Source organism: Canis aureus, chromosome 3 (genome assembly GCF_053574225.1).
Source record: "Canis aureus isolate CA01 chromosome 3, VMU_Caureus_v.1.0, whole genome shotgun sequence".
Lineage (NCBI taxonomy): Eukaryota > Metazoa > Chordata > Mammalia > Carnivora > Canidae > Canis > Canis aureus.
In genome coordinates this window covers 45,369,284-45,395,360 of record NC_135613.1, presented here as the reverse complement: position 1 = coordinate 45,395,360, position 26,077 = coordinate 45,369,284, and the positions used below count along the sequence as shown (strand labels likewise).

General features: G+C 35.1%; 1 protein-coding gene, 1 long non-coding RNA gene and 1 pseudogene across 2 annotated transcripts in view; 1 reads left to right on the top strand and 2 right to left on the bottom strand.

The window, feature by feature from the left end:
• DNAI4 (dynein axonemal intermediate chain 4) overlaps positions 1–26,077 on the top strand; it is a 99,637-nt gene that overhangs the window by 50,457 nt on the left and 23,103 nt on the right. The window contains 3 exon segments of the mRNA XM_077892201.1: positions 711–866; positions 9,843–10,037; positions 24,703–24,911. Of these exon segments, the coding sequence (XP_077748327.1) occupies positions 711–866; positions 9,843–10,037; positions 24,703–24,911 (560 nt within the window).
• On the bottom strand, positions 892–988 carry LOC144311605 (U6 spliceosomal RNA; annotated as a pseudogene).
• Positions 22,167–23,665, bottom strand: LOC144310759 (uncharacterized). Its single transcript, XR_013376436.1, has 2 exons — positions 23,456–23,665; positions 22,167–22,651 (listed from the first exon to the last, which is right to left on the bottom strand). It is a non-coding gene; the product is annotated as an uncharacterized LOC144310759 (long non-coding RNA).

Sequence of the window (26,077 nt, the reverse complement as noted above, 5' to 3'; positions counted from 1 at the left end):
TCTACAAATTTCTTGAGAAAAGAGTCTACCATTTTTCCAACAAGTATAATCTTTTCACATAAGTATATAGGAGATTTTATATAACAAACATGGAATTAGAATACTATAAATTAAAAGTTCTAGGGCAGCCCCAGTGGCGCAGCGAAACCTGCAGCCCAGGGCGTGATCCTGGAGACCCTGGATCGAGTCCCGCATCAGGCTCTCTGCGTGGAGCCTGCTTCTCCCTCTGCCTGTGTCTCTGCCTCTCTCTCTCTCTGTGTCTCTATGAATAAATAAATAAAATCTTAAAAAAAAATAAAAGTTCTATAGAATATAACTATGTTAATCATAAGTAAAGGATCATTAAATCCTTATTGTGACATGATTGCCCTGGTCGGTATCAACCAAGACCTATACTAACAGATGGATGAGATCATGCTCCATCAGCTTGGGATAGAGGGGAGAGAGGTGTGGGGATAAGAAAGAATGGTGAGGATAATTTGGAGTTATCATTAAAACACTAATGTATAAGTAGATGCAAAAGTATAAGGATCTGAAGGTATCCTCACGGTTTATTTCTTTTTCATCTTTACTTCCTGCCATTGTAAAATATAGTATTCTTTTCTTAAACAGTAGATATTATCTTAGATTTTGCTATAACTAATTATATATAAGCTAACCTATTAGAATTTGGTTTAAAATAATTTTTACTTTTCTGTCTCTTTATTTAGGTGTAATGTCCAGTACTTGGGATTTGTATGATTCTTACAATGCTATGGAGCTTTCATCTTTAGCAGCAAAACAATCTATGCTTGAATCAACTAGTAGAGCAAGTATACCTCCTAAAGATCGAGAGCAAAGAATGCCAGGGAGTACTATAGAAAAAAGTAAGATTTCATTTATTTCATTTTTTAAAAAATGGAATGTTTCACGAATTTGCATGTCATCTTTGCACAGGAGCTATGCTGTATTGCTCCAATATTACTATATGTGCTGCCTAAGCAAGCACTCTTTCAGTTTTTTTAAAAATGATGTTTGCACATGCCATTGTAAATAAATTCTTTCTTAGTAGTTATAATACTCTCTGGTGGAACATAAAACTACAACTTTTACTCAGAAATAGTATTGTTACTCTTTCACATCATCTTGGACTCTGAACTAAAAAAATTAATTTTTCTTGGATATCTGTCAAGAGTTTCAAAGATTCTATCTTCTTCTGTTGTTTCTTTACTTGCTTTTAAGTTCTCTTTCATACGTGTGGGAACATGTGGGTTCCATAATTTTCTGTTTTTCTTTCTGTAGACTATAGTTTATAAGAAAAAGAACATCTGCTAGCTCTGTAACAACTTAAAATGGAGATAAATTGATGACCATGGCTTTTAATTGGGGATGATTTTACCTCCCCGGGGGACATTTGGCAATATCTGGGGACATTTTTGGGTGTCATGACTATGGGGGCATCTTTTGGGTCAAAGCCAAGGATACTACTAAAAATCCTTTGGTACACCAAACAGCCCCGATAAGAAATTACCTGGCCCAAATATAACACTACAAGGTTGGGAAATCCTGCATTACAACTTTAGCTTTTAGTGTTTTAAATTTTAAGATTAAATGCTTATAATTAAAGTCAACACGAAATTTTAATCTTTCAAATATACTTAGCAATCTGAAAGAATTTTTACATAGTCCAGCTATAAGGAATTTGTTAAGTTCCATTTCTGATTGTTTTGTGGTTAGACAGTTTTACTCTCCCTATTCTGAACTTTTGAGTCATTTTTCTTATAAAATAATATCACTACATATAAGGAGTAGTCCTTATTTCAGAATAACTACACATTGGCAAGTTTTGTTAAAATTTTAGCAAATTTTCATAAGGTAAACTGAAATATTTCTATTCTCACTCATTTTTACACAAAGACAAATGTAATATTTAAAAATAGGAAATATTTTTGAAAAATCAAGTTTAAGGAGAATTGATAATTTTCAGAAAATAATTACCATATTTATAACTGACTACATTTCCTTCAGAGATTCTGGATCTACAGGACTTACCACCTAATAGTTTGGTCTATCGTTATATCTTAAGATTAATATTTTAAAAAATTAAAACTTAAAAAACATGTCACCTATATTTTTTTTGTTTTTAAAAGTTATATTTGTAGTCATGTTGACTATAGCTATGTTTTACTGGAAGTTGTTTGTAAAATAAACACCAGTTTATTTTCCTAGAGAACAATGAAGGGAAAAATGAATTATTAGTTATTACTAAAGAAATATTTATTTTTTCTTTAAATGTTAATGTCCATATAATAGGTTTGCTTTTAGAAGCTAAAATTTTTCCTACCAAAAGTTGCTAGGAAAAACATCAATCTTAGACTGAAAATTACATTGGGACTTCAAAACTGGATATACATATTCCACCTCTGTTAAGGCCACTGACACAGAAAAAGTGTAAGTAAGTGGAAGGTCCTAAAAAAAAGTCTCAGTTTGTGGATATTTAATTTCTTGTGTATATGGATGTTTTTAAAGGCAACAAGGGGTCATAAAGCCATATCAATATTAAAGAACTACAGTACAAAATAAAATAAAAATATATTTTAGTATTATAGCCAATTAAGGGGATAGGAGAGAACCGACCTAGGAAAAGGGAGAAAATGAAAAAAATAGGAAAAGATTGGCAACAGAGCTGAATGATCAGATTTATTGAAAATGTAAGGGAGATTCAGATAAAAACTAGGACTAGATAACCTCTAGGGTCCCTTTTGCGTCTGAGATTTTATAATGCAAACACAAAGAAAAAAGTTAAATATGGTCCATATTTGGTTTAAGAAATATTTCTATTCTATTTAAACTTTGAATATACAGGTTGTATTTTAACCTTCTATTATATTCGAGGGAGGAAAAAGGACCATGATTTTCATCTTTGAATATATGTAAGACCCTATCTCAGTTCATAGGGAAAGATTATTTTCAATTTTCTCTCATGGGATTTTTTTAATGGAACCTTTAGATTTTAAAAAAGTAATAGACATTTCAAGCATAGGTTTAGATTTACAGAAAAATTGAGCAAAGAGCACTGGGAAATGCTTATAATTTTTTCCTTCATTCCTCCCCCAACCACAGCTTCCCCTATTGCTAACATTTGGCATTAGGGTGGTACATTTGTTACAACTGATGAATCAATATTGATACATTATTATTAACTGAAATCCTTAATTTACAGTGAGGTTCATTCCTCATGTTGTACAGTTCTATGAGTTTTGGCAAATGCATAATGACACGTTTCTATCTTTACAGTCTTGTAAAGAATAGTTTCACTGACCTAGATATCTGTACTTCACTGACCTAGATATCTGTACTTCTGATCTTTTTATTATGTCTGTAGTTATGCCTCTTCCAAAACGTTATATAGTTGAAATCATACAATATGTAACTTTTTTCAGACTGGCTTCTTTCATTGAACAATATGCCCTTAAGGTTTCTGTGGTCTTCTCACGAGTTGACAACTCATTTACTTTTATCACTAGATAATATTAAATTGTATGGATGTGCCATGATTTGTTTCTTTATTTGTTGAAGGATTTCTTGATTGCTTCTAGTTTTTGGTGACTATGAACAAAGCTGCTATAAACATTTATGTGTAGGTGTTTGTGTGGACATAACTTTTCACTTCATTTGGGTTAACCTAGGAGTACAGTTGCTGGATGATATAGTGAGAGTATGCTTAGACTCTTAAGAAACCTTGAAACTGTCTTCCAAAGTGGTTGTACTATTTTGTTATTATCATCAGCAGTGAGTGTTCTTGTTGCTCTTCATTCTTGTCAGCGTTTGATATCATTACTTTAAAAAATTTTTAAGCTGTTCTAATGGATGTATAGTGGTATCTCATTATTGTTTTTTTCTCATTATTGCTTTAATTTGCAATTCACTAATGATGTGTGATGTTGAAATATTTATTTATTCATTCATTCATTCATTTAAGAGAGAGAGAGCACAACACTGAGTTCGATCCCAGGACCCTGGGATCATGACCTCAGTTGAAAACAGACCCTTAACCAACTGGGCCACCCAGAAGCCCTGAACATTTTTTTATATATGTTTACTGGCATATGTGGATCTCCTTTGCTGAAGTGTCTGTTTGAATTTTTTGTCACGTTTAAAGTTGGACTGTTTATTTTCTTACTGTTGAGTTTTTTGAATTATGATAAATTAAGTTCTTTATCAAAGAAGTGTTTTGCAAAATTTTCTCCCAGTTTGGGGCTTGCCTTTTCATTTTCATAACAATCTTTCACAGACCAGAAATTTTAAATTTTAAGAATTTAATAATTTTACAAATTTAATAATTTTCAATTTAATATATTTACATTTAATATATTTTTTACATTTATATTTATATTTAATATATTTTTTCTCTTTCAGATTGTGCTCTGGTATTGTATCCAAAGATTTATTACCAACCCCAAGGCCACCTAGATTTTCCCTTATCTTTTTTTTTTTTTTTGAGATTTTATTTATTTATTCATGGGAGACACAGAGAAAGAGGCAAAGACATAGAGGGAGAATCGGGCTTCCTGTGGGGAGCGTGATGTGGGACTTGATCCCAGGACCCCGGGATCATGACCTGAGCCAAAGGCAGATGCTCAACTGCTGAGCCATCCAGGCATTACTCTTACCTTGTCTTATAAAAGTTTATAGTTTTGTGTTTTATATTTAGATCTAAGGTTTGGGATGCCTGTGTGGCTCAGTGGTTGAGCATCTGCTTTTGGCTCAGGGCATGATTTCAGTCCAGGGATCAAGCCCCACATCAGGCACCCTGTGAGGAACCTGCTTCTCCCTCTGTCTATGTCTCTGCCTCTCTCTCTGTGTCTCTCACGAACAAGTAAATAAAGTCTTTAAAAAAATAGATCTAAGGTTCATTTCAATTAATTTTTGTATAAGTCATAAATTCTATGTCTACATTTTTTGGGCATATGGATGTCCAGTTGTTCATATGTTGAAAAGACTTCTTTGAATTTTCTTGCTGCTATATCAAATATCAGTTGACCAGATTTGAGTAGGTCTATTTCTGAGCTTTCCATTCTGTTCTACAGATCAATTTGTCTATTCTTTCACAAATATCATATTGTCTTGGTTAACTGGAGCTTTATAGTAATTCTTAAAATTGGGTAGTATCAGTGTTTTATTCTTCAGTATTGTGTCAGCTATTCTTGGTCTTCCGACTGTCCGTATAAACTTGAGAATCAGCTTGTCAATATCCATAAAATAACTTGGTTGGACTTTGATTGGGATTGCACTGAATCTATAGATCAAATTGAAAAGCATTGGCCTCTTAACAATATGGAAACTTCCTATCCATGAAAACTTACTTGTTTGGATCTTCTTTGATTTCTTTCCTCAGAGTATTGTAATTTCCTCATGTAGATCTTCTACATGTTTTGTTAGATTTATACCTTAAGATTTAACTTTTTAATGGTAATATTAATAGTATTATGGTTTTTATTTCAATTGTTCATTACTGGTTTATAGGAAAACCATTGACTTTTGTATATTAATCTTGTATATTGTGACCTTGCTATAATTGCTTATTAGTTGGAAAATTTTATTTATAATTTTTTAAAAGATAGATTTATTTATTTATTTATTTATTTATTTATTTATTTATTTACTTATTTATTTGAGAGAGAGAGAGGCAGAGACACAGGCAGAGGGAGAAGCAGTCTTCGTGCTGGGAGCCCCATGCAGGACTTGATCCCGAGACTCCAGGATCACACCCTGGGCCAAAGGCAGGCGCTGAACCACTGAGCCACCCAGGGGGATCCCCCAAATTTTATTTTTTTATAATTTTCATGGGATTTTCTACATAAACAACTGTGTCATCTACAAAGTTCTTTTTCTTTCCAATTTGTATAACTTTTATTTCTTTTCTTTGAATTATTATGTTAGGACTTCTAGTATGATGTTGAATAAAGGTTCCTAGTCTTGTTCCTTATCTTAGTGGGGAAATTTTCGAGTTTTCACCATTAAATATGAAGTTATGTGGAGGTTTTTCAAATCGAGTTGAGGAAATTCACTTCTGTTCTTAGTTTCCCGGGAGTTTGTTTGTTTGTTTTTTAAGATTTATTTATTTGAGAGAGAGAGAGAGAGAGAGAGAGAGAGAGGGAGAAAGGAGTTGTACGTGTGAATGGGAGGAGAAGCAGAGAGAGAGAGAAAGAGGCAAACCTCCCCCACTCTCCCACCTCCCTCCCCCCCCCCACCTTCCCAGCCCCATTGAGCTCAGGGTCTATCTCAGGGCTCAATCCTGGGATCCTGAGATCATGAGCTAAAATGGAGTCAGATGCCTAATGGACTGAGCCACCCAAGTACCTCAGTTTTTGGGACTTTATATCATCATGGGTGTTGGATTTTTGTCAAAAGAGTTTTCTGAATTTAATGTGACTTTTCTTCTTTAGCCTGTTGATGGGATGGATGGATTACATTATTTTTAAGTGTTGCACTAGCTTTGGATACCTGGAGCAAACCCCACTTTGTTGGGTTGTTTAATTCTTCTTATACACTGTTAGATTTGACTTGCTAATATTTTGTTGAAGATTTTTGTGTTGTTCTCATAAGTAATATTGTCTTGTAATTCTCCATTTTTGTAATGTCTTCATCTAGTTTTGGTATTAGAGTAATGCCAGCCTAAGACAATGAATTGGGAAGTGTTTCCTCTACTTGTTTTCTGAAATAGATTGTACAAACATTCTTTAAATGTTTGATATAGTTCAGCAGTAAAACCATCTGGGCCTATTTTCTATTTTGGAAAGTTACTAATTATTGATTCAATTTCTTTAATAGAGATAGGCTTATTCAGATGATCTGTTTCACTTTGTGTGATTTCTTGTCTTTCAAGGAATTGTTCCATTTCATATAAATAATCAAATCTGTGGACATAGAGTTGTTCACAGTATTTCCTTATTATTCCATTGGTCTATGAGATCAGTAGTGATGGACCTCTATTATTACTCATACTGGAAATTTATATGTTCTATTTCTTTTCTTGGCTAACATAGCTGATGATTATGAGTTTTATTGATTTTTTCAAAGAAATAACTTTTAATTTCATTGATTGTTTCTGATGATTTCCTGTTTCCAGTTTCCCTGATTTATGCTTTAATTTTTATATATATTTGTTTCCTACTAGCTTTAGGCTTATGTTGCTCTTCTTACTCTAGTGCCCTGAGATGGAAGCTTAGATTACTAATTTTTAGTTTTTTCTTCTTTTCTAATATATGCATTCAAAAGCTATAAATTTCCCCCTAAGCATCTTTTTGTTGCATCTCACACATTTTGATGTTATATTTTTATTCTAATTTAGTTCAAATATTTAAAAATTTTATTTGAGACTTCTTTGACCTATTTTTTATTTATGTATTTTTTTAACTTCCAAATGCTTTGAGATTATCCAGCTTACTTCTCTGTGAATTATAGTTTAATTCCACTGTGGTTTGAGAGCATATTTTGTATGATTTCTATTCTTTTAAATTCGTTGAAATGTGCTTTGTGGCCCAGAATGCTCTAGCTTGGTGAGCATTCCAAGTGAGCTTGAGAAAAACATGTATTCTATTAAAATAGTGTTAAAGTCTCCAATTATAACAGTGGATGTGTCTGATTCTCCTTGCAGTTCTATCACTTTTGCCTGAAATATTTTGTAGTCCTGTTTTTTTGTTGCATAAATGATTAGAGTTGCTGTGTCTTCTTGGAGAATTGATTTCTTTTTTATTATGCAATACTCCTCTTTATTTCTGATAATTTTTTTTTTTTTGCTCTGCAGCCTACTTTGTCTGAAATTAAATATAGCTACTCCATCTTCTTTTGAGTAGTGTTAACATAGTATATATTGTTCTATCTCTTTACCTTTAATCTATCTGTGTCTTTACATTTAAATTGCATTTCTTATAAATGATATTTTTTTAATGTGGACTGTATTATTATTTAGGCATGACAAGACCAACAGATCAGGACACTATTGCCATTGAAAAGAATGTTATACTCACAGATCTCAAGAGGAGGGGACATTCTATGCTGTGGGCTACATAGAGAAGCACCAGGATTGGTCAGGAGGCAGAAAGAATGAGGGGAAAATGTGGCCAAGAACGTTTGTTGTGGTTTCTGTTAGTAGAATGGGAGAACCCAATCTAAACATATGGATAATTAAAAGTCGAAACCTTTCTGAGCTGTGGTCATAGAGAGATGTAATAACAGAAGAAGGTCAAAGACATGTAATGATGTTGTCTCTCAAGATGGAGGAAGGGTGTGGGTGGCCTCTAGAATCTGAAAAAGAGGAACGCCTGGGTGACTCAGCGGTTGAGTGCCTGCCTTCAGCCCAGGGTGTGATCCTGGAGTCTTGAGATTGAGTCCCAGATCAGGCTCCCTGCATGGAGCCTGCTTCTCCCTCTGCCTATGTCTCTGCCTCCCTCTCTCTGTGTCCCTCATGAACAAATAAATAATAATTTTAAAGAAATAGAATCTGAAAAAGATAAGAAAATGAATTCTCTAGAACCTCTAGAAAGGAACATAACCCTATTAACTTTTTAGTTTTAGCCCAGTGAGACCTGTGTCTAACTTACTTAACTTTAAAATAATAAATTTGCATGGTTTTAATTTGCTGAGTTTTTGATAGTTTATTTTCTCATGAACAAAAAAACTAATGCAGTGGTATAGCATTTTTATAAAACAATAGTCAAATCGGACCTTTATCTGAGGGCTAATAATCTTAATTCAATTTGAATAACAATATATAGAGATATACATTACCTATGAGGTTATCACTGCTTATCTTCTGACAAACAGTATATTTTTGAATGGTTAAGAATTCCAAAATGAAATTGCACTACTGGGTATTTACCCCAAAGATACAGATGTAATGAAATGATGGGACACTTGTGCCCCAAAGTTTATAGCAGCAGTGTCCACGGTAGCCAAACTGTGGAAGGAGCCATGATGTCCTTCAACAGATGAATGGATAAAGAAGATGTGATAGATAGATATATCTCACATTATATATATTATATATATAATATATATATATATGATATATAATGGAATATTACTCAGCCATCAGAAAGGACGAATACCTACCATTTGCTTTGATGTGGATGGAACTGGAGGGTATTATGCTGAGTGAAATAAGCCAATCCAAGAAAGACAATTATCATATGGTTTCACTCACTTGTGAAATATGGGAAATAGTGAAAGGGACTATAAGGGGAAAGGAGGGAAACTGAGTGGGGAAAATTAGAGAGGGAGACAAACCATGAGAGTCTCCTAACTCTGGGAAACAAAAAGTTGCAGAAGGGGAGGAGGGTGGGAGGATGGGGTAATGGGTGATGGGCACTGAGGATGGCACTTGATGGGATGAGCACTGGGTGTCATACTATATGTTGGCAAATTGAATTTAAATAAAATATTTAGGGGATCCCTGGGTGGCGCAGCGGTTTGGCGCCTGCCTTTGGCCCACGGCGCGATTCTGGAGACCCGGGATCAAATCCCACATCGGGCTCCCGGTGCATGGAGCCTGTTTCTCCCTCTGCCTATGTCTCTGCCTCTCTCTCTCTCTGTGTGACTATCATAAATAAATAAAAATTTAAAAAAATTAAAAAAAAATAAATAAAATATTTAAAAAATATTCCAAAATGAGATTATATATGTATATGTTCTATGTGCTTGGTACATAAAAACTATTCAATAAATGTCTGTTGAAGTTGTTGAATATTGGAGGAAAACAAATAGTAATGACAAAATGGGATTTTTATAATGCTTAGAATACATTAATTGTGTAATACTATCTAAATAATTTTATCATTGCATCATTTTGTATTTTACAGGTAGTGAAGCTAGTTCCTTAATGGATATAGAAAATGTAATTCTGACTACAATCCATGAGGATGAAGAAGATCACTCAGAGACAATATTGAAATCTGACAAGTTTCGTCAGGACTTATTTTTTATGGAACGAGTTCTAATGGAAAATTTATTTCAGCCAAAACTTGCAGCTTATCGTCAGCTTCGTATTTTAAAAGGTATTTTCAAAAATCACATTAGGAAAACTCAAATAATAATAATAAAAAAGAAAATCTTAAATAATTAAAAGAATTAAATGGAGTTATTATTTCTAAATGTAACCTCCAGATTGGATTAACACTTACCAAAAGACACATTTGTACAGCTTTTAGCATTAAACATCCAAATAACAGAGTTCAAACCCCGCAAAAAGAGGTAGTCTCTTAAACTATAATCTTCATAAGCTTCCGTGGCTCTTTTCTCTCACCCCTGCATTGAATTATTTTCTCACATTTAAACCCCCTCTCCAGGGGATCCCTGGGTGGCTCAGCGGTTTAGTGCCTGCCTTTGGCGGAGGGCACGATCTTGGAGTCCCGGGGTCCAGTCCCACGTCGGGCTCCCGGCATGGAGCCTGCTTATCCCTCTGCCTGTGTCTCTGCCTCTCTCTCTCTCTCTATGTCTATCATAAATAAGTAAAAATAAATCTTTTAAAAAATATATATAAACCACCTCTCCATTGCCACTGATACTTTCCAGATTCTGGTGGTTATTACCACTCCCTAACTTTATTGTAAGGGCATTCTTCCTATGTTTATTGCTGCAAATCCCATCTCATATGTTCACAGAATATTTTGAAAGATTTTAGAGATTAATTCAACCTTTCAGTTTTTGAATAAGGAGGATGGAACATATAGAAACTTTCCAAGTGTAGAGTCTATGACAAAGGTAGGCATTCAACCAAGTTCTTCTGATCTCATCCCAATTCTCTTTCCCCTCTACTATCCTGGTGGGCTAATGGGTTTGAACCTGGAACTTAACTGTTAAAAAACCTTCAATAACTTCTCATTGCCTAGAATAAATGATAAACCCTAAGATTTCCCTTGTGCTATTTTCCAGTTAAATCTTACTTCCCATAAGCAGGCATTTTATCTGATATTTCTCATCATAGATGAACTGTTTTGGTACGTCAAAAAGTGGGATCATACAGTAAGTACAGTTGACTCCTGAACAAGGCAGGGCTTAGGGATGATGACCCTGGCACAGTTGAAACTCCAAGTATAACTTTGGACTCCCCCCCCAAAGTTATCTACTAATAACTTACTGTTAACCAGAAGCCTTACCAATAGCCTAGTCAAGTAACACACATTTTGTAGGTTGTATATATTTTATACTATATTCTTACAATAAAGCAAGCTATAGAAAAGAAAATATTATTATGAAAATCATAAGGAAAAGAAAATACATTTACGGTTTTGTATATACACTAACCTGGGCCAGGGTCAGTGACAGGGACTGCGGTCCTGGGCCCAGAATAGCAAAGTTCTGCAGTCTGGTGGCCTCAGCTCAGCAGTAGCAGCTGCTCAGTGGGCCCTTGGGTAGTGAAGGCAGTCTAGAGGCACAATAGAGCTGTACCACTGCCTGGAGTTGTATACCAGGTGTACCACCTGAAAGTGGCCATTTCAGTTGCAGCCAAGCATGAGCACACTGGTCTTTAGGAGGCCATGAGGCAGGGGGCTACCACAGGGAAGAATCTGCACTAGACCTGCAATGAGACCAAGGCCTTTGGCCTCCCTGGAGCAACTTTGGAGCAAGTTGGTGGAGGACTCTGGGGGACATGGGGCTGGCTCCCTGTTCAATAGCATCCTTGCCTTCTGGGTGTGATCATCTTTAACTCAGCCTTCTGCCTGATAGCCCTCAATGTAACACCTGACCATCATATCCTCACTTAGGGCTACCTGCAGACCTTTCCTCAGGGGGCATCCCCAGGCACTTATATAGCAAGTTCTACCTCTGTGCCAGTGCCTTCTGTTCCATCTTTGGAGACTGGGGTGGGCAGTTATAAATAAATGCCTTGTGGCTTTTGCTGTTAACTAAAACAAAAACAAAAACAAAACAAAACAAAAAAACCTACATATAAGTGGACCTACACAGTTCAAACCTGTGTTTTTCAAGGGCCACTTGGATGCTTTTGTGTCTGGCTTCTTTCATTCAACATAATGGTTTTAAGACTCATCAAAGCTGATGTGTGATAAGTGGTTCTTTTTTTTTTTTTCTGAGTACTGTTCCGTTTTATGAATATATCATAATTATTCATATATTCATTCCACCTATTTATGGATACCTGGACTGTTTCCAGTTTGGGGTTTTTATGATAAAGCTGCTATGATCATTTTTGTGTCTTTTGCAGACATATATTTTAATTTATCTTGGGTAATTACCTAGAAATGGAATTTTGGGTCACTGGATAGATGCACATTTGACTTTTTTAGAAACTGCAAAATACCTTTCTAAAGTACTTGTCCCACCTTATGCTACCACAAATAATGTACAAGATTACCAGTTGCTCCATATTCTTAATAACAGCTGATGTTGGCAGTTCTTTTAGTGTTGTTCTAAGGACTAATCATGTTGAATTTGTGCACTTTTTTTTGACCACTTATGTATCTTCTTCTGTGTAATGTTTGGTTGAGTCTTTTGCCATTTTAACTTATCTTTTCTTTTTTTAAAAAAATTAAGTTGTAGGAGCTTATTTTCATATATTCTGGAACATGCTCTTTGAAAGATACATGTATTACAACTGTTTAGTCTAAGTCAATGACTTCCCAATGTTTTTCTTTTGATAGCACAAGTTATTAATTTTGATGGAGTCTTATCTATCACTTTTTTCTTTTGTAGTTAATCTTTCCATGTCATTTTTAAGATATCTTTGCCTGCCTCAAGATTGCAAATATCGTTGTCTTCTTCCTAAACTTAAGGAAAAGCATTCAATATTTTATCATTAAATATGATGTTAGGTGTAATTTTTTGTAGCTGTCTTTTGTTGGTTTGAGGAAATTTCCTTTGCTTTCTAGTTTTCTAAACATTTTCAAGGATAAATGGGTGTTGAATTTTGTCAAGAGTACCCAGGATAGCCAACATAACATTGAAGGGAAAGAACAAAGCTGGAAGACTGACATTTTACCTGACTTTAAGATTTATTTTAAAGCTGTAGTAGTCAAGGCGGTGTGGTATGGCAAAAGAATAGACACATAGATCAGCAGAACAGAATAGAGAGCCCCCAAATAGATCCACATAATTGTAGTCAACTGATCTTTGACAAAAGAGAAAAGGAAATAAAATGGAGAAAAGTTAGTCTTTTCAACCAATGGTATTGAAAAAATTGGTCATTTACACATAAAATAAAGAATCTAGTCACAGACCTAATATCATTCACAAAAATTAACCCAAAATACATCATAGACTTAAATGTACTATCCAAAACTATAAAGCCCTTAGAAGTCAACACAGGAAATAATCTTGATGATTTTAGAGTGTGGCAATGACTTTGTAGATTTAACACCAAAGGCATTATAAACTTCTCTGTAAAAGGTATTGTTAAGAGAATGAGAAATCAAGTCACAGACAGGAGAAAATATTTGCCAAAGACATATATGTTAAAGGACACTTCCAAAGTATAAAAATATTTCTTAAAAGTCAATAAAAAAACAACATGATAAAAAAATGATCAAAAGAACTTGTTAACAGACACTTCCTCCCAAAAATATACACATAGCAAATGAGCATATAAAAAGACAACATCATATGTCATTAGGGAATTGAAAACTAAAACAACAATGAAGTGCCACTACACACCTATTAGAATGATGAAAATTCAAAACACTGACACCACCAAATACTGGCAAAGATATGGAACAAGAACTCTTATTCTGGGATTGCATAAAGTTTAGCCACTATGAAAGACAGTTTGGCAGTTTCTTACAAAACTAAACATACTGTTACCATATGGTCCATAATCACACTCCTTGGTATTTACCCATAATCACACTCCTTGGTATTTACTCAATACTTTAATACCCATAAAAACCTGCACACAAATGGTTTCAGTAGTTTTATTGATAATTCCCCAAACTTGGAAGTAACCAAGATTTCCCTCAGTAGGTGAATGAATAAATAAATTGTGACATGTCCAGACAATACAATATTATTCAGCACTAAAAAGAAATGAATTTTCAAGCCATGAATGGATGTGGAGAAAACTTAAAGGCATATTACTAAATGAAAGAAGCCAATATAAAAAGGCTATATATGGTATGGTTCCAAATGTATAGCATTCTGGAAAAGACAAAAATATGGAGATAGTAAAAAGATCTTTGATTGCTAGAGATTTGAGGGCTAGGAGGAACTAATAGGCAGAGCAATACAATTATTAGAGAAGTGAAACTATTCTCTATAATACTATAATGGTGAGTACATGTCATTGTACATTTGCCCAAACCCATGGAATGTACACATCAGGAGTTAACCCTAATGTAAACTATGGAGTTGGGTGATAATGCTTTGTCATTGTAGGTTCGTTGATTATAACAAATATATCACTGGTGCAGGATGATGATTCTGAGGGAGGCTATGCATATATATGGGTTTGAGGGTAGGGGAACTCTCCACTTTTAAGTCCAACTTTTCTGTGAGCCTAAAACTTCTCTAAAAAGTCTATTAAAGATAAAGCTATTAACATATACTTAAGGATTTAAGGAAAATAAGAATGATGAAAGCTATATACAGAACCAAATGGAACTTCTAGAGCTGAAAAATATAATACTTGAAATGAAAAGTTCACTGGATGGTTTTATCAGAATACTAAAAACTGCAAAAGGCCATTAAAGCAATAGGAACATTCCAAACTGAGGTAGAGAAAGAAGTAAGTCTAAAAAAATAAAGCCTCAGTGACCTGTGTCACAAGGTCATGTGACTTAACACATGATATTGGCATTGTAGTAGTGGAAAAGGAAGGAGGAGAAGCAGAAAAATATTTGAAGAAAGGGTAGTTGAAAATTTCTCATACTTGAACAAATCTTAAACCAATATAAGAAGCTCAATGAAACCTAAACAAGATAAACACAATGAAAAACACATTGAGGTACATCATAAATATATGTCAAAAAATCTTAAAAGTTACCAGATAAAAGATATTACATTTGGAGAATAAAGCTAATAATGACCTTATTTCTCATCAGAAGCCAGAAGACAATGCAATGACATTTTTACTGTGCTAAAAAATTCTACAGCTAGAGAAAATATCCTTCAGAAATTGAAGTGAAATAAAAACATGTTCAGACAAACAAAAGCTGAGAGAATTCATGGCAGCAGACAAGCATTGCAAAAAATGTTAAAGGAAGTTCTTCAGACAGATAAAAAAAAATAACAAATTATGATCTACACAAATGAATAGAGTGCTGGAATTAGAAAATGTGAGTGAAAGTAAGAGACATTTCTTACTATTTAAAATTTTTCCTTAAAGATAATTAAATTGTCAAAATGATCACAAATTTTATTTGGTAAAGCAAAGGACCTAGAATAACCAAGTCAATTTTGAAACAAAGAATGAAGTTGGAGGACTTACCCCACCTGATCACAAGTGATGATTACAAAGCTACAGTAATCTAGATAGTGTGGTATTTGTCTAAGGTAGATATATAGATAGCTGAGGTAAAATAGTGGTCCAGACATAAACACAGACTTATATGATCACTTGATTTTTGACAAATATGCCAAAGTGAATTAATTAAAAGAGACTATCTTCTCATAAATGGTGCCGAAACAATTGGATATCCATTTAGAGGAAAAATGAACTTCAACCCCCATGTCATATCATATGTAAATTAACTCCGAATGGACTATAGATTTACATATAAAAATTAAAACTATAAAGTTCTAGGAGAAGATAAGAAAAAATGTTTATGATTTTAGCATAAGAAAAGATTATTTAATACACAAAAATCCCAAAACATGAAAGAAAAAAATTGATGAGGCTTTTGTTGGTAAAGTGTCTGGTCTTTGAATAACACTGTTATGGGGGAAAAATGCAAGCAACAGTCTAGAAGAATATGTTTACAACATACATCTAACCAAAGACATAAATTAGGAATATGTAAAGCCACAGCCTATAAAAAATATAGACAGTCTAATAGAAAATAGGCACAAGATTTGAACAGAAACTTCACTAAAAATATGCATTAATGATCAATAGACACCTTAAAAGGTACTAAACATAATTTGTTGTCAAGGAAATGCAAGTTAAAACCATAAAATGCTACTATATGCTAGTTGGAATGGCTAAAATTAAAAATAATGAAAACACCAAGCAAGAATATGGAGTAACTAGGTTTTTTATATATTGCCGTGGGAGTATAAAATTGTACAACCATGTTGGAAGTCTTCTGGGGAGTTTCTTAAGATAGTAAGTATAGATCCACTGAATGATCCAATTATCCTGTTCCTGGGTACTCACTCAAGAAAAGAAAACATGTCTGCAAAAAAGACTTTTATGTAAGAATGCTCATAGCAACTTTATTCATTAAGAGCCCAAAACTGGAAACAGCCCAGATGTCTATCAACAGGTCAATGGATAAACAAATGATGGATCACAACTCAGCAATAAAAATGAATGAACTACTTATATACATAATAACCTTGATGGATCTCAAAAACATTGTTGAGGGAAAGAAGCCACACACAAAAGAACACATACCAACAGACCCATTTATATGATATGCTATCACAAACAAAACTAAATCTAAGGTGATAGAAATCAAACCAGTACTTGACTGTGGTGGGTAGAGCTGAACTGGGAAGTAACAGGAGGAAACCTTTTTGGCTAATGGATATGTTCTCTGTCTTGACTGGTGTGTTTGCTACATTGTTGTGTGTATTAAAACTCATCAAACTGTACAGCTAAAATCTATGTCAATGAATTTTCTCACAATTAAAAAATGCTGTAGTATTTATATTATCTTGGGTTCATTTATTTTATTTTAAGATTTTATTTATCTATTCATGAGAGAGAGAGAGAGAGGCAGAGACACAGGTAGAGGGAGAAGCAGGCTCCATGCAAGGAGCCTGAGTGGGACTTGATCCCGGGTCTCCAGGATCAGGCCCTGGGCTGAAGGTGGCGCTAAACCACTGAGCCACCTGGGCTGCCCTCTTGGGTTCGTTTAAAGAGTGATATACCACTGATATTCCTAACAGCTATTGAGGTATAAGTGACATACAATAAATTGCACATATTTAAGGTTTACAATTTAATAAGCTTTAATATACCACCACAGTCAATATATACATACAATGATAAATAATGGTAATGAATGTACTCATCACCCTCAAATTTTTCTTCATGTCCTTTAGAATCCTTCCTTTCTATTTCTCCCTCATCCTCAGGAAACCACTGATTTGCTTTATATCCCCATATAGAATAGTTTACATTTCTTAGAACTTTATATTAATGTAATCATACATTATGTACTCTTAATTATCTGGCATCTTGTCACTGAGAAAAATTGCTTTCAGATTCACTAATGTAGTATGTATCAATAGTTCATTTCTTTTTATTACTGATGAGTATTCCATTGTATGAATATCCTGCACTGTGTTATTCTTTTAGCTGTTGATTGATATTTATCTACAGTTTGGGAGCATTACAAATAAAGTTAGTATGGATATTTGTGTATGAGTCTTTGCATGGACATTTGCTTTTATTTCTCTTGGGTCAATATCTAGGAGTAGAATAGGTGGATTGCATGTCAAATGTATATTTAAGTTTCTTCTTTCCTAAAATATGCCATCTAAGCACTGCTTTAACTGAACCTCATAAAATTTGAAATGCTGTATTTGCATTTCATTAAAATATTTAAAAATTTCTTTTCAGACGTCTTCATTGACCCGTTTTATTTATAAACGTGTTGCTTAATATCCACATATTTTGGGGTTTTCTAGCTATATTTCTGTTATTAATTTCTAATTTAATTCCATTATGGTCTAAGAATATACTTTGATTTCTATTATTTTAGATTTGTTTAAGGTTTTTATTTGTTTGTTTGTGACCCATAATATGGTCTATCGTAAAAAATTTTCTGTGACACTTGGGAAAAATATGTATTCTGGTGTTTTTGGATGGAGTGTTTTATAAATATCAGTAGGTCAAGTTGATTGAGTGTGATGTTCAGTTTATCTGTATCCTTACTGATTTTCTGCCTACCTGTTCTGTCAGTTATTAAGCGAGGATTGTTAAAATCTGAGCTATAAGTGTGTTTGTTTCTTTCACTTTTCAGATCTATTGTTTTTTGTTTAATGTATTTTGTTAGGTCCATACACATTTTTGGGGTGACTATGACTTCTTGGAGAATTGACTGCTGACTTTTCCAACTTATACAGGCAGAAATCTTGGGGATATATGTGGGGATGGATATTAAGGGCATCAGGTAATGATGGAAATAATATAAAGTTATATCAGACCAAATTTACTGATACGGGTCCACTAAGCAGAGATTATGGATTCAATGTTGTAGCTCAGGGGATTAGAAATGACTCTAATAGGAATTTGATCTGAATTTTAAAGAGAGAACAGCCAGCACACTACAGAGAGAAGGGTTTTCGCTTCTAGCAAGAATCATCTAGGGTGAAATTTACATGAATTGTGGTTGATATTCTTGACTCAGCCCTCTCATAGAGCCACTCTGCACTGAGCAAAATGACTAGAAGGAAGAATTCACTACAAAAGAAAGAAGCAGAAACAGTACTCTCTGCCACAGAGTTATAGAATATGGATTATAATTCGATGTCAGAAAGCCAATTCAGGAGCACAACTATAAAGCTACTGGTGGCTCTGGAAAAAAGCATAAAGGATTCTAGAGACTTTGTGACTGCAGAATTTAGATCTAATCAGGCTGAAATTAAAAATCAATTAAATGAGATGCAATCCAAACTGGATATCCTAATGACAAAGGTTCATGAGTTGGAAGAAAGAGTGAATGACATAGAAGACAAGTTGATGGCAAGGAAGGAAGCTGGGGAAAAAAGAGAAAAACAAGAGACCATGAGGAAAGGTTAAGAGAAATAAATGATAGCCTCAGAAGGAAGAATCTATGTATAATTGGGGTTCCAGAAAGTGCCAAAGAGGGCTAGAGGGCCAGAAAGCATATTTGAACAAATCATACCTGAGAACTTCCCTAATTTGGGGAGGGAAGGAGATAGAGAGGTCTCCCCCCAAAAATCAATAAAAAACATTCAACACCTCAACATTTAATAGTGAAACTTGCAAATTCCAAAGATAAAGAGAAAAATCCTCAAAGCAGTGAGAGACAAGAGATTCTTAATTTATATGAGGGGAAATATCAGATTAATAGCAGACCTCTGCACAGAGACCTGGCAGGCCAGAAGGCCTGTCAGGATATATTCAGGGTACTAAATAAGGAGAACATGCAGCCAAGAATACTTTATCCAGCAAGGCTCTCATTCAGAATAGAAGGAGAGATAAAGAGCTTCCAAGATAGGCAGAAACTGAAAGAATATATGACCACCAAACCAGCTCTGCAAGAAATATTAATGAGGACCCTATAAGAGAAAGATGAAGCCCAAAGAAATAATCCACAAAACAGGGAACTTAAATAGGTATTACGATGACACTAAATTCATATCTTTCAATAGTTACTCTGAATGTGAATGGGCTTAATGATCCCATCAAAAGGTGCAGGGTTTCGGACTGGATAAAAAACAAGACACATCTATTTGCTGTCTACAAGAGACTCATTTTAGACTAAGGACACCTACAGTCTGAAAATAAAAGGTTGGAGAACTATTTACCATTCAAATGGTCCTCAAAAGAAAGCTGGGGTAGCAATTCTCATATCAGATAAAGTTTATCCCAAAGACTATAGTAAGAGATGAAGAGGGACACTATATCATACTTAAAGGGGCTATCCAACAAAAAGACCTAACAATCATGAATATTTATGCCCCTAATGTGGAAGCTGTCAAGGATATCAATCAATTAATAACCAAAGGAAAGACATACTTAGATAATAATACACTAATAGTAGGAGACTTAAATATGGCACTTTCTGCAAATGACAGATTTTCTAAGCACAATATCTCCAAAGAAACAAGGGCCTTAAATGATACACTGAACTAGATGAATTTCACATATATATACAGAACTTTTCATCCGAATGCAACTGAATACACATTCTTCTCAAGTACAAATGGAACTTTCTCCAGAATAGACCACATACTGGGTCACAAATCAGGTCTCAACCAATACCAAAAGATTGAAATTGTCCCCTGCATATTTTCAGACCACAATGCTTTGAAACTAGAATTCAAATCACAGGAAGAAATTTGGAAGAAACTCAAACACGTGGAGGCCAAACAGCATCCTACTAAAGGATGTATATAGGTCAACCAGTATATTAGAGAAGAATTAAAAAGATTCATGGAAACTAATGAAAATGAAGATACAACCATTCAAAATCTTTGGGATATAGCAAAAGCAGTCCTAAGAGGGAAATATATCACAATACAGACATCCCTCAAAAAATTAGAAAAAACTCAAATACACAAGCTAACCTCACACCTAAAGGAACTGGAGAAAGAACAGCAAATAAAACTTACACCAACCAAAGAAGAGAGTTGTTAATAAGATTCAAGCAGAGCTCAATGAAAAAGAGACCAGAAGAACTGTAGAACAGATCAACAAAACCAGGAGTTGGTTCTTTGAAAGAATTAAGAAGATAGATAACTCATTAACCATCCTTATTAAAAAGAAAAGACTCAAATTAATAATATCATGAATGAAACAGGAGACATCACAATCAATACCAAGGAAATACAAACAATTTTTAAAATGTAGTATGAACAGCTGTATGCCAATAAATTAGGTAATCTAGAAGAAATGGATGCATTTCTGGAAAACCACAAACTACCAAAACTGTAATGGGAAGAAATAGAAAACCTGAACAGGCCAATAACCAGGGAAGAAATTGAAGCAGTCATTAAAAAACCTCCTAAGACACAAAAATTCAGGGCCAGATGGCTTCCCAGGGGAATTTTACCAAACATTTAAAGAAGAAATAATAACTATTTTACTAAAGCTGTTCCGAAGGATAGAAAGGGATGGAATACTTCCAAACTCGTTTTATGAGGCCAGCATCACCTTAATTCCAAAGCCAGACAAAGACCCCACCAAAAAGAATTATAGACCAAAATCCCTGATGAATGCAGATGCAAAAATTCTCAACAAGATACTAGCCAATAGGATCCAACAGTACATTAAGAAGATTATTCACCATGACCAAGTGGGATTTATCCCCTGGATGCAAGGTTGGTTCAACACTCATCAAAATCTTAGAGGAGAGCACAGGCAACACCCTTTTTGAACTTGGCCACAGCAACTTCTTGCAAGATACATCTATGAAGCCAAGGGAAACAAAAGCAAAACTGAACTATTGGAACTTCATCAAGATAAAAAGCTTCTGCACAGCAAAAGAAACAGTCAACAAAACTAAAAGACAACCTATAGAATGGGAGAAAATATTTGCAAATCTAAAGGATTGCAAAATCCTTTATCAGATGAAAAACTAGTATCCAAGATCTATAACGAACTTATGAAAATCAACAGCAAAGTAACAAACAATCCAATCATGAAATGGGTAAAAGACATGAACAGAAATTTCACCAAAGAAGACATAAACATGGCTAACAAGTACATGAGAAAATGCTCTGCATCACTTGCCATCAGGGAAATACAAATCAAAAGCACAATGAGATACCACCTCACACCAGTGAGAATGGGGAAAATTAACAAGACAGGAAATAACAAATGTTGAAGAGGATGTGGAGAAAGGAGAACCCTCCTGCACTGTTGGTGGGAATGTGAACTGGTACAGCCACTCTGGAAAACTGTGTGGAGGTTCCTCAAAGAGTTAAAAATAGAGCTACCCTACGACCCAGGAATTGCACTGCCGGGGATTTATCCCAAAGATAATGATGTAGTGAAATGGCAGGACACCAGCACCCCAATGTTTATAGCAGCAATGTCCTCAATAGCCAAGGACAAACATTATATGGTTTCACTCATATGGGGAATATAAAAATAGTGAAAGGGATTATAGGGGAAAGGAGAGAAATTAGTGGGAGAAACCAGAGAGGGTGACAAAACGTGAGAGACTCCTAACTCTGGGAAATGAACAAGGGGTAACAGAAGGGTAGGCGGGCAGGGGATGGGATGACTGGATGACGGGCACTGAGGGAGGCACTTGACAGGATGATCACTGGGTGTTATATGTTGGGAAATAGAACTGCAATAAAAAATATACATATTTTTTTAAAAAGAAATGGATCTAATAGTTTTATTTTCTTTTGTTTTTGTTATTTTCTTGGCTGATATTAGACCTAAATGTGGTCTTCACTAACTGAAGCTGAAATGTCAGAACTGCTTGGTACACTATAGAGAAAGGTATCCAAAGGCTTAGGGCATTAGAATATTAGGGTAGATTTATCATGATCACCTGCTCACCCACTGCAGAAGGAAAATACACCTTTAACCACAATTGTGAGAAATACATTTGTGAGGGGATATCGCAACGTCCTTGAAGATCTCTGTGGTCACTCTTCTCTGTAGGTCAGAAATTACCGTGGGAACTGCAGTAAACTGAGATCCTTAAACAATTTGATCCTGAGTGGCAGGGGATAAGTGGCAGCCCTTAATTACTAAAGAAAAGGCAGGCATGGTTATCAGAGCAGACAAAGCAGAAATCAGAATAGTCTGACTCACAGACACCCATGGTAGTTGATCATGATGTCCCTAGAAGAGAATACAGGTAGGTGCTGTATTGGTTTGCTACAGCTGCCATAACAAAATACCAGACTGGGTGGCTTAAACAACAGAAATGTACTTTGTCATATTTGTGGAGGCTGGAAGCCCATGACTGAAGTGTTCACATAGTTGGTTTCCTCTGAGACCTCTCTCCTTGGGTTCCAGATGGCTACCCTCTTGCAGTTCTTTACATGTTTTTTTTTTTTTTTTTTATCTGTGCATGTGCATCCCTTGTGTCTTTTGGTGTGTCTAAATTTCCTTTTCTTATAAGGATAGTAGTCATATTTGATTAGGACTTAGAGGAATGGCCTTGTTTTAACTTAATCACTTCCTTAAAGCCTTTGTCTCCAAACCCTTTACATTCAAAGGTAATGGGGATTTGGGCTTCAATATATAAATTTTGGGGACACCCAATACAGCCCATAAAAGGTGGTCTCCTAAATTCTTATATGATCTGTATAAACAGAAGAATCAAGTGAGCAGAAGTCTAATTTGAAATACCAAAATAAAGTCATAGCCCTTTAGGCAATTTCTAGATATGAGTCAGTTTGCAGACCCAGAACTCCTTGAATAGAGGGGATGTATCACACTATACTGTCGAAAATGTATACTGTTAATATTTCTTTCAGCTTTCCCCAGAGGGAACCTATTTCCTTTTACCAAGGTGAATGTGCTTTGGGGAAAAGGAAATCATCAGAAATTTCAGGGATCAGTGCACACTAACTCTGAGGGTTCACTAACTTTACAAGACCCAAAACATCACTGTGGTCTATTAGCCAGATAAGGACTTACAGAGGTCAGGTGATCAGTGGAATTTTAGCTCAGGTCCACCTCCTAGTGAGTCCAGTGAGTCACGGAACCCATTCTGTGGTTATTTCCCGCGTTCCAGAATGTATTCTTTGGAATAGAAATATTCCGCAACTGGCAGAATGCTCATGTTTTATCACTGAGCTGTGGAGGGAGGCCTCTTATGGTAGGAAATGACTAAGTAGAAGCCACTAGGGTTGCCTCTACTTATGAAACTAGGAAAGCAATACCACATTTCTGGAGGAATTGTAGAGATTAATGCTACCATCAAGGACTTGAAAGATGCAGGAGTATTGACTCCCATCACATCCCCTGTTCAACTTATTTATTTGGCCTGCATAGAAAAATACGGGATCTTAGGGAATAACTGGATTATTGTGAACCTAACCAGATAGTGATTCCAATTGCGGTTGCTGCTCCAAATGTGGTTGCATTGCCAGAGGAAATTAACACATACCCTGGTACCTGGGATGCAACTATTGACATAGAAATGCTCCCCCCACCCGGCCCCCTGCAAGACCTGTTGATAAAGACCACTGGAAGCTCTTTGCTTTCAGCTGGCCAGACCAGCAATATACCTTCACTGTCCTACCTCAAAATTATATCATCTCTTCAGAATTATGTTATAATTTTGTTTGCAGATAATTTTCCCTTCAACAAAATATCACAATGGTCCATTACATTGATGATATTATGCTGATTGGACCTGATGAACAAGAAGTAGACTTATTGGTAAGGCATTTGCATGCCAGAGGGTGAAAAATGAATCTAATATGGTTTTTTAGGGGCTTTCCACCTCAGTGAAATTTTCAAGGTCTGGTAGTATGGGGTGTATCAAGATATACCTACCAAGGTGAAGGATAAGTTGTTTCATCTGGCACCTCTTAGAACAAAAAAAAAGGGGGAGTGTCTATGCCTAGTAGACTTCTTTGTTCTTTGGAGGCAATATATTCCTTATTTGGATGTGTTACTCTGGCTCATTTACTGAGTGATCTGAAAAGATGCTAGCCTTGAATGGGGCCCAGAACGACAGAAGATTCTTCAACAGATCCAGGCAGTATTTCAGCATGTCCTATCACTTAGGCCATATGACCCAGCAGATTCAATAGTGCTTGAAATGTCTCATAGATGGAGGTGCTGTTTGGAGCCTTTGACAGGCTCCTGTAACCATTTATTTGGCCTGCATAGAAAAGGATAGAGAATAATAATATCTTTATGTGTTTTAATTTTAGAACCAGGAACTGAAGAACCTGCAGACTTTCTAAAAAGTAAAAAACTTGAAGAGTCACAGGAAGAGGGTAAGAAGGAAGAAGAAGAAGAAATAGAAATAAGTACAGAACAGTCGACAATACCAGCCATTTTGGAACGACTTTGGTCCTTTTCCTGTGATTTAACCAAAGGCCTTAGTGTGAGCAGCCTTGCCTGGAATAAAATAAATCCTGTAAGTTATTGAACATTTTAACAATTCTATGTTTAGCATATAAGGTGACTGTCAAGTACTAATGAAGTTTTTTTTTTCCCTCAATTTTAAGCAAGGGATTTTAATTGACATAAACCAGAGTTTTAATATCCTTTCACAAGAAGTTCATATTTCAAAAAATGGAAAATGAAAATAGTTATAAAATAAGTTTTTTCTCCTTCAATATGAAAACATTATCATTTTTATTTTAGGAGATGTACTTGGGACATAGTTTCTCTGAATCCGTATCAGATACTTAAAGTAAACCAGAGGATAATATATAATTGATTTATTTTCAGATATCAAACTCATGTACCCAAATTGATATTCTTCTTGAAGTAATCATATTCAGAAGTATATACTTAATCTACTGATTCTGAAAATGTGCAGAATAATTTTGAGATTCCCAAAATGCTATTACTACCAGTAATAACAAATACTTAAACAGCACTTACTATATTCCAGGTGCTATTGCAAGCATTTTACTTTTATTAACACAACTCTGAGTTAGGTACTATTTTTCCCAATATGTTGATGAGGAAACTGAAGTACAACAAGGATGAATAAATTGCCCAAAGTTATACAACTAGTAAGTTAAATAGCTAGAATTCAAACCCAAACATCTGGCACCAGGGTTCTTAACTGCACAGGCACCAAAAATCATCTTGAAGCAACTTATATGAATCATTAAGTTAGGAATGGTATGTTTGCTTTTAAAAAAGATAGGACTATAAGGGTGACTGGGTGGCTCAGTTAGTTAAGCGTCAGACTCTTGATTTTGGCTCAGGTTATGGCCTCAGGGTTGTGAAATCAAGCCCTGCGTTGGGCTCCATACCTAGCAGGGAGTCTGCTTGAGATTCTCTCTCCACTTCTCCCCACTTCTCTTTAATTAAAAGAGGAGAGAGAGAGAGAGAGAGAGAGAGACTTATAAAGTAACGAGACTTATTTTCTCCTAGGGCTTATAAACTGCTTCTGAAAACAAGATTTTCAATTAGGGATTCCAAAACCTTTTGTGTAATGACAATATCTTTGGAATGAATATTTAGTGTGCTTTTAAAGTGGTCAGAACTAATTTGTTCATTTACACTGCATTGTATTATGTATGTTTAAGGATTTGGGGCAGCCCTGGTGGCCCAGCTGTTTAGTGC